General features: G+C 39.8%; 1 protein-coding gene across 1 annotated transcript; it reads right to left on the reverse strand.

The window, feature by feature from the left end:
* Positions 1–908: 908 nt before the first annotated feature.
* LOC102780251 (protein NLRC3-like) lies at positions 909–16,102 on the reverse strand. The gene is made up of 10 exons (XM_087833981.1): positions 16,089–16,102; positions 6,834–6,953; positions 6,345–6,467; positions 6,068–6,131; positions 5,088–5,307; positions 3,205–4,990; positions 2,910–3,083; positions 2,645–2,818; positions 2,461–2,507; positions 909–1,452 (listed from the first exon to the last, which is right to left on the reverse strand). The coding sequence occupies exons 1-10, from the start codon at positions 16,100–16,102 to the stop codon at positions 911–913; spliced, it is 3,264 nt and encodes a 1,087-aa protein (XP_087690107.1). The 3' UTR covers positions 909–910.
* Between the last annotated feature and the right edge of the window lie 1,412 nt (positions 16,103–17,514).

Consider the following 17,514-nt stretch of genomic DNA (forward strand, 5'->3'; position numbering starts at 1 on the left):
GACAAGAGTAAAATCTTTTCTTCCGAGACAGCACCTTGAAACAGTGATCCATGCTTTTATTTCTTCCCGCCTGGACTACTGTAACGCACTTTATGTGGGGGTCAGTCAGTCATTGCTCTCAAGTCTGCAGCTGGTTCAAAATGCGGCTGCACGACTCCTAACAGGAACTCGAAAAAGAGAGCATATAACCCCCGTGCTAGCCTCTCTGCACTGGCTGCCTGTGTCTTTTAGAGTTAATTTTAAACTTCTTATGTTTGTTTTTAAATGCCTCCACAGTCTTGCCCCGCCTTACCTCTCTGAGCTTCTTCATCCCCACATACCCTGTCGGTCTCTCAGGTCAGCTGACCAGCTGCTCCTGGAGGTACCGAGATCCAGGAGGAAGCTCAGAGGGGACAGGGCCTTCTCTATTGTGGCTCCAAAATTATGGAATAATTTGCCCATGCACGTTAGAGAGGCCCCTTCACTGTCCGCTTTTAAATCACGTCTTAAAACCCACTTTTATTCCTTGGCTTTTAACCTCAGCGAGACTTAGTTTCTCTTTTAATTGAAGTAGTTATTTAATGATTTCACTCTTCTTTTATTTGGTTTTTACTTATATCTTATGTAATTTTATTTTACAGTTCCAATGTACAGCACTTTGTGTCAGCTGTGGTTGTTTTAAAGTGCTTTATAAATAAAGTTGATTGATTGATTGATTGATTGATAAGACTGGGGAAACCTGCAGTCAGCTGAGACTGAAGAAATAACTTGGATGAGTGACAAAATGTTTCTCCCACTGAAACGCTACATCCAGATGAACAGAATCAACTTTTGGAAATTTACTTACCTGGATATTTGAGCATGCATCAAGACAAAATTAAAAAAGCTGCTTTACCAATATCAGAATTCTCTCTACAGTAGCCGCAGAGGTTCAGTTTTCTGAGTCAGGACAGATGTAGATATGGGAGTCAAGAAACCTAACTCTAAACCCAGGGTAAATGGCTTCAGTGAATGTGGTGTTGAAAGTGTAGAGGTGGTACAGCATATCTGGAAAGACCTTGTAGAAGGACACAGTGCCAACATCACAGTCCACATATACTGCAACCTTGTGAGGGGCAGATGAGCAGGGAACGCTGATGGCTGTTGATATGTAATTGTGCATTGCGAAATAATCTGTATCATCACAGTACAGAGACCAGGATTCATCAGTCCTTCCAAACCTGTTGTCATCACCGTTTCCTTTCCTTTTTATTTCTTTGTAAGTCACGGCAATATGAACCTCTCCACTGTGTTCAACTTCCCAGTAAGAACGACCCGTCAGACTGTTAGTACACATCAGCTGAGGACTATCAAATCTGTCAGGATGATCAGGATAGAGCTGGTCCTCTTTCATGTGCACCACCTTCCTGTTGTTGTCAGATAGTTTAAGATTGCGGTGAACTGTGTTCAGATCCACTGTCAGCCCACAGAAATCTAAAAGAACAAGACAAACACTGTTACTACTGCAATAAACAATGAAACCTCAAATCAAACTAGGACAGCAAATGGCCTTTTGTCAACACACATTGTGGAATGTAATGTACTGGAGAATTAACTGGACATGAACAAATTTCTACGATACGTAACTGAAAAGTAGCCTAAAACAAACAAAATATGAAGATATAAAACTACACACCTGAACACTACTGAATCCAAATCAAAGGATACACTATGAAACTTTCATAACACATGGGATCACATTGTGCTCTCTTATACCTGGCATATATGATTTTTTAATTGCTATAATAACTAAAACTTGTGATTTTATAAGCACTTTTCACTTTTTTCTTCTCTCATGTTAGAAATTTGTGGTCCAAATTTCCTTTTAGGTGGTGTAAACATGAAAATCAATTGAACTGTAATATCCTTCATCTTATGTTCTGCACAATTTTTGTTGGTCTCCCCAAAAAACCTCTAAATACTCAAGACCTGCCCCTCACTGGGCAAACAGTATCTTTGTTGCAAGCTGGGTCATCAATAGCACTTTTCTGCTCTTTTGAGAACTCAACACATTTTATAACATGCCTCATTCCCGTTATGCACATTCACAAAGCACATTTTTCTATGCCTAGGTGTGTTTTTTCCTAATGTTTGCACACAGTCACACGCAGATGGATGCATCACAGAGCAACTTGTGGTTCAGTATTGTCACTAAGAATACTTTGACACGCAGATTGTAGTAGCCAGAGATCAAACCACCAACTTTCTGATTCGTGGGTGATGTGCTACAGCCATGTGAAAGTGGATATTTAATATGTTGCTGTACTTTTATTGTCGTAGTATTGTGTTGTTGTTTTTTTATTGTGTTAGCACAATAACTCTACCTTCCAGGACACAAAGGAACGAGATGCATGTAATGTATAAGCTGGAGTGGAGCAAATTGGATTTAAATATAACGGGATTTGTTACATGACAGTAGGAACTAACATAAAACACACTTACATTTCTTTAGACCCGTTTTCATCCACTGGTCTCCATGAGGATCCATTCTGAAATTAGTAAAGACAAAGAAAAGCACAAACGCTTTTAGCTTGAAAAAACAGACGTTTTCAACTTTTTTCCTTCACAAAAGCAAAATGTATTTTCATTATTATGGTATTTTTCCTGCACAAACTTGACTCTTTACCTAAGGGTGTCCAGTCTCCAGCAGGGATCCTCCCATAGAGGAGACAGCAGCTTTATTCCTGAGTCTCCTGGATGATTGTAGCTCAGGTCCAGCTCTCTCAGGTGTGAGGGATTTGACTTCAGAGCCGAAACCAATGACTCACAGCTCTTCTCTGTGATCTGACAGCCTGACAGCCTGCAAACACAAAACAGCACATGTCACACTGGCAGAGAAAACGACTCTTTTTTAAATATATTTGACTGTAATTTGTTGTTTCTGATTTCACCTGAGAATTTGAAGTGCACATTGTGGACTCCCGAGTCCTGCACACAGTCGCTTCACTCCTGAATCCTGCAAATTGTTGTTACTCATGTCCAGCTCTATCAGTCTAGAGGACGTAGCACTGAGAACTGAGGACAGAGCTTCACAACTTGTCTGTGTGAGGTTACAGCCACTCAGCCTGGAAATGTATTAATGAGAGAATAGAAGACATCCTTTTAATATTTAAGCTGACTAAACTCTTGAAAGTAGCACTGATTGAAAACTCCCACTAACTTGCTTAGTGGTGGTTGCATACTCACAGAGCTTTTTTGCAGATTTTGACCACTGGCAGCAGTCCCAGAAGAGCTTCTGCTGAAGCTGAGTATGTTTTCAGGTCAATAAAATTGAGATGTTTTTCTGATGACAGTAAGATGAAGACCAGAGCTGACCACTGAGCATGGGAAAGATTAACCATAAAAAGGTTTCCTGAATTAAGGCGACGTTGAATGTCCTTCACTATAGAGTCATCATTCAATTCATTTAAACAGTGGAAGAGATTGATGCTTTTCTCTGGAGAGGGATTCTGGTTGATCTGATTCTTGGTGTACTGGATTATTTCCTGATTTGTTTGTGAACTGCTTCCTGTCGGTGTCAGTAGGCCTTGTAGGAGTTCCTGGTTGGACGGCATTGAAAGACCAAGGAGGAAGCGAAGAAACAAATCCAAGTGTCCATTTGGACTCTGTAAGGCCTTGTTCACTGCACTCTGGTAGAAGTGGCTTTCAGAAACATGCACTGAGACTGTTTGTTCCTCTTCCAGCAGGTTGACACCAGAGTTGGTGAATGTCAGATGGGCATGAAGTGCAGCTAGAAACTCCTGAATGCTCAGATGAATGAAGCAGAACACCCTATCCTGGTACAGTCCTTTCACCTCTTTAAAAATCTGTGTTAACACTCCTGAGTACACTGAGGCCTCTCTGACATTAATGCCACACTCTGTCAGGTCTGATTCATAGAAGATCAGGTTCCCCTTCTGCAGCTGCTCAAACGCCAGTTTCCCCAGTGCTTCAACCATCTTCCTGCTCTCTGGACTCCAGAGAGGATCTGTCTCAGCTTCTCCATCATGCTTGATGTTCTTCAGTTTGGTCTGAACCACCAGGAAGTGAATGTACATCTCAGTCAGTGTCTTGGGCAGCTTTCCTCCATCCTGTTTGGTTTTTAACAAACTCTCTAGAACTGTAGCAGTGATCCAGCAGAAGATTGGGATGTGACACATGATGTGGAGGCTTCGTGATGTCTTGATATGAGAGATTATGGTGTTGGCCTCTTCCTTGTCTCTGAGTCTCTTCCTGAAGTACTCTTCCTTCTTTGGGTCAGTGAACCCTCTGATCTCTGTAACCATGTCTATATATTCAGCAGGGATCTGATTGGCTGCTGCAGGTCGTGTGGTTATCCAGATGTGAGCAGAAGGAAGCAACTTTCCCCTGATGAGGTTTGTCAGCAGCACATCCACTGATGTGGACTCTGTAACATCCGTGAGGATCTCAGTGATGTGGAAGTTCAGAGGAAGTCGACACTCATCCAGACCATTAAAAATGAACACAACTTTGAACTTTTTAAAGTTGCAGATTCCTGCTTCTTTGATTTCAGTGAAGAAGTGATGAATAAGTCCCACTAAGCTGAACTTTTTATCCTTCAGTAAATTCAGCTCTCTGAATGGAAATGGAAAAATGAACTGGATGTCCTGGTTGGTCTTGTCTTCACTCCAGTCCAAAGTGAACTTTTGTGTCAGGAATGTTTTCCCGATGCCAGCCACTCCTTTGGTCAGAACTGTTCTGATTGGTTTGTCTCTTCCAGTCGAAGCTTTAAAGATGTCTTCACACCTGATTGTTGTTTCTGGTCTGTTTCGTTTCCAGGAAAACATTTCAATCTGTCTGACCTCATGTTCAGTGTTGACCTCTCCGGTCCCCCCCTCTGTGATGCAGAGCTCTGTGTAGATCTCATTTAGAGTGGTTTGGGTTCCTGGTTTAGCAATCCCCTCAAAGACACACTGGAACTTCTTCTTTAGGTTACATTTAAATGTATACTCACAAAGTGGATCAGGATTTTCTACAGGGAAGCAACAGAAACATGAGTGTTATGATTATAGAAAATATGACAATTTCATTCCTGTAAAGACTGAATTTATGAAGAGAAATCCTCTCACTGCTTTGCAGACAGTCAGCCAGCTCCTCCTGTTTCATTATTCTCAGGAAGTTAACTGCAAGTTTCAGAAATGCCTCTCTGCTGCTCCTTCTCTGCTTCTCTTCCTCACTGTCCAACACCTCCTCTTCATCCCTCTGACACTCTGAATAATCTGGATTCAGATCATTCTGCAGCTTCTTTAGCTCGTTCTTCACAAAAGTGATAATGTTTTCCTCCAGCATCTGGGAAATAAATGACACAATCTAAGTCTAAAATCAAATCTTCATAGTAAAAATATTTTTTCACAGATCTGTTTTGTGTGTGTTTTGAATTTAACAAAGTGTTACTTTGATAAAAGATATGCAGACAACATTTTAAAATAATACTCCTGTGAGAGAAAAAAAGAAAAAAGGAAATTCCAAAATGTCATTTTTTTATAACATTATTGGATAACTTTTTTTGGATAACTGTGTACTTTCATTTTGGTACTTATTGATGTAAGAACATAGAATAATAATATTAATTTACATTTCTGAAAGAAAATTGATAAACAAGTACACCGTAAGTACCCTGTACTTTCTGGGGCGCTCGTCGTGTTATGGAGTGACTAAGGTGCATTTACCCTGTATGCGTTCATTTTGAAGGAAACAATAAAACAATAATTAAAATAATTATTACAGTTAGACCACAAGTACCCTGTAAATATGTGTAATTTTGTACAGGAAACAATAAAATTAATAACAGAAATGAATTTAGGTAATATTAAGTACTGGGTTATTTTATGGTAAATTTCCAGAAAAACAAACAATATTTCCCCATCTTACATCTATGTGCCCTGTAGTTTCCTGCAAATTCCACTAAAGTACAGGGTACTTGTGCCTTATTTGTGGGCCATGTTATAAAGTGTTACTGAGACTTTGTTTTGAAAAGTGTTTGATGATGAATATTGGACTGTGCAACATCAAAACAATTTAAATAGGAGGTTGGTGTACATATAGAAACCTTAAATACTGAATCCAGATCAGTTTGTTGCTGCTGGTTATGATGAAGACTCTCCTGATCAGCTCTGTGGAGACATCATGAAGAAATTTGAACCATTTTGCACATAAATATGAGCCAAAGATTTCTTCTTCTGCTGTTTGATGATCATCCTGATTAAAACAAGCACAACTGTGCTGTAACAAACCTATTGTGTCAATTTATACACATATTAAAACCACATGATGACACCTTGAATCTGCCTACACTACATCTACATCTGTGGTGTGAACTTTCTTACTCCTCAGCAGCAGCCGATTTTGTTCCTTTAAAGTAGATGACATAGCCCTTTGACCGATCACTCTTCAAAGACACACAGCTGGGTCCAGGTTCAGGTTCAGGGGCATCTGGTGTCTCAGTGATCCTGGTGAACAGAGAAAAAGACCATCAGGCAGAGAAATTACATTTTTAGCCTTCTGACACAAAAAGTACTGGATAAACTTGGAGCTAGTCACAGTAATAATATTACAATAAGACTAAAAAAGAAGGCTAAAAAGTTTGATGCTCTGCACAACTTTGACTTCTGTTCTTTTTAGTCTGTTTGTTGCTGTGTTTTCTTCTTTTTTATGAACACAGCAATAAAATAACAACAACAACAACAACAACAACAACAACAACAACAACAATAATAATAATAATAATAATAATAATAATAATAATAAATGATTACACATGTGGCAAACTAAAACTTCTCACTGATTACTCATGGATCCATTCAGTTAACTCTTACTTTGCATCAGGAGACAATTTCCTGCTTTTAAAGTCAGGACGGTCTTCCTGTTGAGTGGTTCTCTTCCTCATTGTTACAGAGCTGAGACTCGGCTCAGGTTCATGTTCAGGAGAGTCTGGTCTGAGGAGTGAGGAAAGGAATCAGGAAAGGTTGTATATTTACCATTTTTTACTCTCCAGGAGAAACATATATTGGAAAAACTTTTCAGGGTTAAAATGAATTAACAAAAGAGAGAGCAGATGATGACGTTACTGCATGTAGTATGAAATCATTTCTGTATTTGTTCTTTTAGCAGTGAAGATAATACAAGGTTTAGAGTGTGATACCTTTCCATGTTTGTAACCTGCAGTCACCTGATGGAAGAGAAAAGTGAGAATAACACACAGATTATAACTTGGCTTTATTTCTGTTTGTTGAGATATTTGATAGCTACAAGGTGGTGACCTGTTTATACATAATTATACTTTTATATTATATTACTTTATAATTAAGGTTTCATTGTTTGTCAAAAAAATCTGAAAAAATCTATTTGACCATCAAAGAGTCAACAAACAATCACTGTGATGATTACACTTTTCAAACAAAAGATTAAATGGAACAAAAATACAAAAAAACATATAATATAAATCAGATCAAAGATTTGCTTTTTCATCATCTTCCTGAACACCGTCTGTCTGCAGCTCTTTGCTGTCTGCACTGGGATAAGTTTTGATTCTGTTCTTTCTCTATTAAGGTCTTGTCTTACTTCCCTTCATCACTTTATGCTTCAGGAGTTTGAGTCAATATTTAAGTAAAAGTATTTTCCTGGCACATAACACACATTCTAGAAAGCATCCTCTACTTCAGCTATTTTTCACTTGTATAACTTCCCCGCCAGACTGTGTGTAACCACTGCACGATTTAAAGACACATCTTAAAATAATGTATTAAAAAGAATTTTATAAACAACAAAAAATGAAAGAAACAAAGAAAAGAAACAAAATGAAAATAAGTCAAAGCTCACCAAGTGTCCACAATCATTGTGTTTTATTCTGTAGCTCACTTCCTTGTTTATTTCTTAGATGTTAATGATTTGAATATAGGTGCTCACTGTACCCGGATGACACGCCCACACTGTCCGACTAGTTAAACAAGTTTATAATGTCACTGCTTTGTTTTGATGTTTTGCTGAATTTCCTGCCCCTGGCTACTGAATTTCATCTATCAAGTGAAAGTTTTAAACAGCAAAACATAAATTATCCACTTACTGAAGAGTGTTTAACTTTTTTAATTGAATATTAATTTTCTTAAGAACTGTAGGACTCTGCGTCCCGACAAAGTTTTGAATTACACATTTCACTACCCAGAATCAGTGACACATCAGAATCAGTGAGCTGTCGGCTTTCAGCCCTGACGGCGTGTCCATTTACGGCCGTCGGGTGAGAAAACCGAGAAAGAGAAAGCTGATTCTGATGCGTCGGGTCCGCGCTCTGTGTTTACGTGTTTGTGTGGAATCCGTTTACCTGCTCTCACCTGCTATCACTTTATTCAGGCTACTCACCTCTCTCTATCCACCTGCACTTTCAAACGTACACGCGAAGCACTACAGGAATATCTGGACCACGGCCAATCAGAGAGGTCCTGCTCCTGACTATCTCAGATTGGTTTAGACCACAATATGGGCATAATGTGTATTTGTTGTTGATCACACGGATACTTTCAGAGTTGCGGAGACCTGCGAAGATTTTTTTTTTTGTGGCACCATTGAAAAATTTAGTTGCAGTTGTGACCCAATTGGTTGCAGTCTAGAGCCCTGCTACCAGAAATGACCCAACCAACCCGAATCAAATATGATAAACTACACAGAGAGCTCATCAACCAGAGGCATTAACAGTTATGTCAACCATGATGAGCTTAAATAACAAATGTCTGAAAATAAAACAGAACAAAAAACAGAACAAAACAAATTAATGGTTCATGTCCCACCTTTAGTCCTTCCAACAGAGTCTGTTCTGCCTGCAGTGGGAAACCTTCAGTCTCCTCGGTCCAGAAAAGAGGTTCTCAAACATTTTGTGGTCACAAGCCCCTTTCAGAGGACAACATTATCCCATATAATCAACCTCAGCTTCACACAATGATGTGTACTAACAGAAATATTTAACATTGTTCACAAGAAAGCTGGCTGACTAATAATTCATTAGTAGCAGGAAAGAAAATAAATAAAAGGTAAAATACATACGTTGGCTGCGTGTCCTTCTTTCACTCTGTACCTGTTTCATCAGTCCTTACAGGACACGGAACCAAGTGTATTTTCATATGCAAACACAGCTGTCACGCCCGGCTGCCTGAGGTCAGGTTACATCAGCCAGTTTGTTCCTCTGTTTGTGTTCACTACAGCTTCTGTTCAGTTTTCAGTAACTTCCAAGAAAGGCCCTGTTGTTATTTTGGGGTGGTTTCATGAGTAATGTTTGAAGACAACAGTAAAACAGGAATGATGTACAGGAGGAAAAAAATGTGTGTAATCTATTTGTGTGTTGTTCTTGTAACACACAAATTTACCCTTTCTGTGTACAAGAGGTTGCTGGGAAGATTAAGCCAGCCTCCTGATGACATTAAAACAAATCCAAGATGTGCTTACTCTACATACTCTACAGACCAATTCAGATCCCAAACAAACTTCAACTCCATTTGTGAGTACAAGAAAACAATTATTAGAATATAATGTGCTTAAATTTGCTTAGATGAGAGGGTCGAGTTGTAGATCAGAGGAATAGGGAAGGATTTGTGAATGTGTGTGTGTTTTAGTTTGGTTTAGCTATAGGCCTGAGAATGTCTGTAATTGTGTATAGGGACAGGAATTTATTGACACTGGGGGTCTGCCTGTCATAAAAGGAGACAGGAAGCTACAGTTGGGGGATGCTAGGACTGTATGGAACAGATAGGAAAGAGAGGAGAAGAATGTTACCCTTGTCCCTGAATGTAATAAAAGCTCATAACTGTCACATGGTCTAATTATGGTCTGGAGGGGAGATGGACTTTTATGACCGTCAGGAAGTCACATATACACAGTGCCATGGTCCCTGTGCCTCGCTGGTCGACCCTCTATTAGGCATGTTTGTTTTTTTTGCTCTCTCCCTCCTCCCACTCCCCCTCTCGCTCTCTCGCCGCAGCGACACTCATTGGTCGTGTCCAAATTCATGGGCTGCATCCTCCTCAGGAGGTCGGGTAGGCCGGAAGTAAACGGCTATGGAATTGGACGGTCTAGCCTTCTAGATCTACTCCCACCCTTAATTCAGAGTATTTCCGGTTGTCAGCGCCACGGCACAAAAATCGAAAATGGACCCCAAAATCTTTCTCCGTTTTTTGTGTTCATTTTTAATTATCAACGAGCTAACCCACATTCTCGCCTGAAAATATGTTTAAAGTTTATTTTGTGGCCCAGAAAGATTAATAAGAGTAATTTTAAAACTTAGTAGCGGCCGCCATTGCCGGAAACTGGAGCTTGGCTGGGCCGCGCTATGAATTCTGGGATATGGTGGGCCAAGAAGGACACACCCGACCCATCCTTCAAATTCGGGGAAAAGATGGACGCATTTGTCGGCTGCATTCGGAGCAGTCTACGAATTTGGACAGCCTTCGGCGCGTCGCTGTGACGTAATCGGTCTACAAATGCGGCCTCAGGAGGATGCAGCCCATGAATTTGGACACGACCATTGCCGGCTCCCGCTGCTGGCCCACACACCTGCTCTCACCACCGCACCGGCCACTGATCCCAGCTGATTGCTGCACTACTTAAGATGGCGGGTCTACACTAGTCTTCGCTGGATCGTTGAGCTATCAGCGTCAGTCAACTTGTGCATCTGCAAACCTGAATCTGAAGCACCTCCGCACATCCTACTAAGACACGCGCGCTGACGTCATCCGCGGCGCGCACATTGTCCGGTCTCATGGTGTTCGCTGTGTCGAATCTAGCGTAGAATACGTTTAGATCCTCACACAGAGAGGCTGTGGTCTGCGGTGTGCTGGTTTTCCTACTAAAGTCTGCAATTGTGTTTAGTCCCTGCCACATCCTCCGAGGGTTGTCAAACTGTTGCTCCACCAACAAACTCACGTTTGGCTGCTTTGATCGTCTTCCGGAGTTGGTAATGTGCGTGTTTGTAGTCCGATGTGTTCGCGGAGGCAAAAGCAGTGCTCCGTGCCGCCAGTGCCGTGCGAACATCTCTGTTAATCCAGGGTTTTTGATTTGGGAAGGATTTAACTGTTCTGGATGGGACGACATCTTCCACGCATTTCCTGTAGTGATGTGTCGGTCTGTTTGACGTGAATGACGCGAGCCGGCTCCTTATCGCGAGCCGTGGGGTTTTTTTTTCTTCTTTCTCTCACACTTTTTTCGTTTCACTCCGCACGCGAGCCTTGTGCTTTGCACTGGGAAGAGGGGGGAGGGGCGGTAGTTACACTCAGTAGCACAGGAACAGAGCAGGAGAGAGAGAGAGAGAGAGCCAGGGACAACAACGTCACATTAAAAAAGGTATAGTAATCATCCACAACTATTTTCAGTTGCGGATGATAAAGGATTCAGAAAGTTTATTCATGCGGGCCCATATGACAGAGAATGTGCATCTTCTTTCTGTTTCCATATTTTAATTTATATTTAACTGTGTTGTGGTTTGCAGTGTTTTGTGTTGTTTCACTTTAAATTTGTTTGAAAGGAAAAAGCTGAAAATTTAAATATTTAAAAGTTGAACTGTGAATAGTTGGTTTTTGTATTATATGATTTATTTATTACATTTTATGTGGAGTGAATAAATAAAAGTATATTTACAGTGGCTCCTAGAGACAAAACACATACAAACTCCAAAACACGTACAAAACACAACAGAAGTGCTCCAGGATGCTAGGGCCAGTGTTGAGCTTTTGTTACCTAGTGGCTACACAAGCCAGGAAGTACCAACAGCCAGATTTGGTGTGTGGTAGTAACAGGTAAATGAACTTTTTTTTTTATTATTTGAATATATATGAGTGCTTGTGTATAAATACACAAACAATACACATATGCTTTCATGCTTTCAATTGTGTAATTTAAGTGATCTAGGTAGCTCTGTTTTGGAAGTTCAGTTAACGCTAGAAATGTGTTTTGGAATTTGTACATGTTTTGTCTCTAGGGGCCACCGTATATATTTATATATAAACATATATAAATAAGACCACTTTTTTTACATTAGTAATTCCTTTTGTGCATAATTTTATATTGTTGTTAATAATAAATTAATTAAAGAAACAAAACAACCTGAAGAGCTGGTTCGGAGCCGAAAGAGCCAGCTCTCTAAAAAGAGAAATCCCATCACTAATTTCCTGATGAATCCGCAGACTGAGTCTGTGTACTCATCAATGTCATTAGCAGCCATGTGAAACATTTCCCAGTCCGCCTGATCAAAACAGTCCTGCAGCGTAGACTCCGATTGGTCCGACCAACTGTGCACCGCCCTCAGGGTTGGAGCTTCCTGTTTCAGCTTCTGCCTGTAGGCGGGCAGGATCAGGATGGAGCGGTGATCTGATTGGCCGAATGGGGCATGGGGGAGGGCTTTGTACGCATCCCGGAAAGAGGTGTAGCAGGGGTCAAGTAGCCGGTCTCCACGAGTGTTGAAATGGATGTGTTGGTGGAGTTTTGGTGAAACTTTCTTCAGGTTCACCTCAACACCTATCATGTTCATGAAAGAGTTGAGGTGTCAGAGTCTCAGGAAGGATGAATCAGACTTCAACTGTCCAGACTCAGGACTGACTCGGGACTGGACCTGTGTGAGATGAACACTGATTATGGCTTCATCTCTTTTGTCAAACTGAGTCTGAGAAAAAATGAACCTTTTTTTTTTCTTATTTCCTTTCCCTTTGGAGCTAAAAGAGGCCACCTAAACACACAAGATATCAGTGGAAACCCCAGGACTAGTGATGATGATGGCAGATGAAGCTTCATGAAGCACTGAAGCTTTTCATCCAATTGGTTCACCCCAGCGCAAAGCTTCTTGAAGCTTCATTTGCTCTAGTAGGACACCTACTGGACGTAAAAATATTAATTGGCATGAATTTGAAGAGTGTGGCCTTTTGCACACAGCCTGTAAATGTCAATAACAAAAGGAGTGTGTAAAACGTGTATTGTAGTGATGGCAGTATACTGTGTATATTTATACTGGCCGTGTGGAAAATGATTATTTGGAAATGCTTAAAATGGAAACGATCATTTACTGTGAGGTGAGGTGTGGTTGGGGTGTGGACAGTGGTTGTGCTTTTGTAACATTGAGGTATGGACAGCTACACTTGAGCCTCAGTCCTGCTTGTTCACATTTTATTCTGTAAAAACTACATTTTCACTGCTGTTATGACCTTTTTTAGTGGGGAGAACATAGCTAGGATTTAATGATTTAACAAATCTTTTACATCCTTTGTCCTCCACAATGCTAAATGGCTGGGAGTCCTCAATCACCATGCTAACCAGGTCTTCATCTATTTGAGATTGTTCTCCTGAGGAAAGACAATAAAAACAAAGCACAAATATAAATATCACACACGTAACTTATTACAGTTGTATAATATTGTTATATCATTTCATAACATTACTGCATGCTATATTATCATGACATTTGATGGCTCACCTGGTCTTGCTCCACAATCGGTGTTCCCCTTATTCTCATGCAAAGCTCTGTAGTACCTAAGCATGGATGAGGTGTTGTTGTTATATCCCAGCTCCCTGGCACATAGCAAACACTTCACCTTGTACAAAATAATGCTGCTTAACATAAACTGTATTGCACCATCACTATTATGAAAATACATCTTCTGTAGAAATTGACACACCTTGTTGGGAGGAATAAGATCAAAATGTTCCCACACTGGGGAGGACATCCTCCTCTTCTTAGCTGGCTCCATTCTCTCCTGACTTTCTCTCCTCACTCTCATAAACCTCCAAACTGTCTCTAACACTCACTAACCGCAACTCTCCATCAAACACCCACATTTTGAATGAAGTCTGAGGGGTTTCTATCTCTGTCATATCTCGCGGCAAAGTTCGAACCGCTTCATGAACTAGTCACGTGGTACAGCCGGGCAGCGAGGCTTCGGACGTCATCATTTTCAGCTCCTCCCATAAATGAAGCAAGCCTCGATACGCGCATCGCGGAAACGCCCCCTCCATTACTCGACACAAGCTTCGAAGCCTCGATACAGAATGTCACAGCACTACCCAGGACGTCCTCTATTTAGTACATGAGGACTTAGCTAAAATAAGTCAAAAGATATAGACTTAAAACAAATGCCCAGAGGACATGAATGCTGCTTCTCAGGAGGATAAATGTGTCAGGTTTGGTGGTGAACGTCCACTCCAGTGTGATGTTGTGGTTCTCCTCTGCCTGATAGCAGGTCTGTGTCACATTGACTACAAATGATCCTGTTAAGGAGACAGAGAGGGAAAGAGAGGAGCAGACACACTGAGAACTGGAACAAATCTGTTGTTAAACTTTACAGAAAAACCTGCACTTCAATTTACTCTCAAAACACTGCACATGTTAAAGTCTTCACAATTTTCATTGTGGACCTTGGAAAATTCCGTGAGGCTCACAAACACTCTGCATAGAAAGCAGCAAAAGCAACATTTGTCCTCAGTTTTACCTCTTAAAGCGATCATAACTGACAAAACCTTTGTAACATCAGAAAACTCCACCTCAGCAAGTTTGAAAAACTAAAAGACATTCTGACACACAAAAATTACCAAAAACGTGTTTGCACTTGTAACGTCAAAACCTTGATAAGCTGTTAAGCTTTTCTTGGTGCAGAAATGTTTACGTCACAAGATGGCGCCACTTGATCACATAAACTAAAGGGAAAACCCTGATGTTCATTAAACCACTTTTTTCCCCCAATTTTATAACTATGATCATGTTTACAGCTTGTAGAAGATTAGTTAGTTAAAATGCTATGCTTATATTTCCCAATATTTATAATATATTAACATAAGCGAAACTCTCCGCAACATTAGAAATGGATTTTGGAGACAACTCCATGTTTGAGCTTCACTAAGATAAAAATCGAGACGCTTACAGTCAGTGTTTGTAGTTTATCAGGGACTTTGTCTACAGCTTTTAATAAAAATCAGTTCTTCTATGTGTTCCATAAAACAAAAACTGAGGCTTCTGTTGCAACTTTTCTCACAACTCTTATCTTAGAGAGGAGAACAAAACAAAACATCAACAACATTGATGAAAAAAGAAATTCTTTTGTATGACATTATGCAGACCACACAGTCTGATGGTTTGCCAGAACACAAGGTGACCCATGTGTGAGAAACGTGATTAGAGGGATGTTTTTTTTTTTTTTTTGTCTGAATAAAACAGAAAAAACAAACAAGTTGTTAACTGTTCTTTTCCCAGTTGTTCTCTTTTAATTCGGTTTGTTTCAAAGCAGCAGGGAGGAGAGGTGTTTTAGAGTGAAACTGATAGCATTTTATAGTTCTGCTTTGAATTTAACTTCACCGTATGACCAGAGTTTTGTCTTTACTGACGTGTTTTCATTATGTTTGGGTGATTTAAAAAAGTTCAAAATTGCTATTAATCACTTTCTGCTCTTATGATGTTCTGATATATTTGTCTAAAATTCACCCAAAACTCCACACATATCTCTGAAGCTGCTGAGCAAACTGAAACATTGAAAATATACAAGCTGTCCATTCAACTAGCCAAGTGAATCAAGGACAGTTCAGTCACATTTCACAGCATTTCACAAAAACTGCAGAAGAAATGTGTTTCAGGACAGAGTTAAACTCTTGGTTTACTTGAAGTATCAGATAATAGCCTATCCATTGAATTTTGTTTTAGCACATCACCTAGGTTTTTACTTTTTACCTAATTATTGAGAGTACAACAGTCAAACTTTGATTAAACATTAAACATTTATATGTGAGTTCAGAGATTCACTGGCTGCTTAAGCGTTGATTTTATTCAGTACGTTTATAGAAATGTTGTAGTTATTCGTTTGGAGAATTTTTATGAGTGAAGGCAGATGTTAAGATTAAATAGTGGATCAAACCCTCCCCTGAGCTCTTTAGTGTGTTTGTGTTAAATGAAATGTAATAACGCTTGTTAACTGTGCTGCATTAAAATAAATTGTTAACATAAGAAAGAACAGATGATTATCTTCCAGATAGATGTTGTATAGTTACTGCATGTATGAAATATTTTAGGTATTTGTTTGTGTAGCAGTGATTCTAATGTGAAGTGTTGAGTGTGATACCTTTCCATGTTCATCAACACCTGCAGTCACCTAATAAAAGAGAAAAAGGTAACCACTATAGACATGGTTCCTAGTATATATTTTTTTCACCTTATATTTTTTTTCCGACACCCCTTGAACACACTGTGTTCCCGTAGCCCAGTGAATGCAACATAAGCACGCTGCTGCATTAAGCTAGACAAAACGGAGCAAGACACTGAGAGCAAAACAGTAAAGCTTTCAATATAAAATAAGTGTTAAAATGTACTTTTAACAATCTCTTACTTAAAGTTATGTACTTTTCAGAGCATTTTATGTGTTTTGCTCTCGACCAACCCGATGGAGTGCATGTTTGTTTCTTGGAAACTCCAGTGAGTTACTAAAATTGATAACTTAGCAGGAAAACGTTTACACTATTTTACACGTGGTAGCTACTGCAACAGTGTGAACTCTATTAGCGGAGCGGGAAGGTGGCTTACTGGGCTTAAGCCCGGGTCGTTTTTTCAGAAGCCCGGGTCTTTTGGAGTGTAATTTTTTTTCATAGTTAGATGCCTGATTGACAACTGTATAAAACAAAAACTACACACAATATTCGAAGCACATAGTGCACACTGTGGGAATTTACGACTGTGCGTAAATTCCCCCTAATGTTGGTATGATCCGAGCTCAGGCACTAAGCGACTGAGCATTGCACTAGCGCATGTGAGCGACGGGGGAGAAGCTGCGAGTTTGGTGTTGGAGAAGCGCAGCCAGGCAGTTAGAGGAAAGCTTAAGTTTGACCAGGTACCAAAGCAAATCATTCGTACTGTACAAATAATGTAAATATGACGGTGTATCACGAAAGATTGATGTCAAACTGATCACTTGACCCATATTACGTTAGTTGGTCTTCGAGTGAATCAACAAATGACGAAAAGCCGAACAACAACAAGGCTGTTTTTTTAGAGAGTCTTAGCTTACATGTGTGTTTATTTCATATTTTCAGTTGTTACCCTCCACGGCTAAATAAAGCACTCTAAATCGGTTTCAGTAATGTACTGATATACAAGAATGGACATAAGGAGCTTCTTTCAAAGAAAAAAACTCACATATATATTCACAGTTGAAACCAGATATTTACATACACTTTATGGAAAACACAAGAACATTTTTTTACTGTACAACATCAATTTAGAATAAACTTGTTTTGTTTTAGATAAATAGATATTGAAATATCTTTTGAATTAGTTAAATGTCAGATCACTTTCATCAAATTTAGGGATATAAATAAAGTTTATTGTGTCTTTAATTAATAAGAAAACTCCAGACGATTCCATTCTGAGCTGAAGAAGCTTCTGATTGGTTAGTAGAGTCCATGTGAGTAAATTGGTGGCACAGCTGTGGATGCATATAAGGCAAAACACAGAGCCTGTTTCTTTGAAATGGGAAAATCAAGAGATGTCAACCA

Source organism: Neolamprologus brichardi, chromosome 3 (genome assembly GCF_056152115.1).
Source record: "Neolamprologus brichardi isolate AB-2024 chromosome 3, ASM5615211v1, whole genome shotgun sequence".
NCBI classification, from domain to species: domain Eukaryota; kingdom Metazoa; phylum Chordata; class Actinopteri; order Cichliformes; family Cichlidae; genus Neolamprologus; species Neolamprologus brichardi.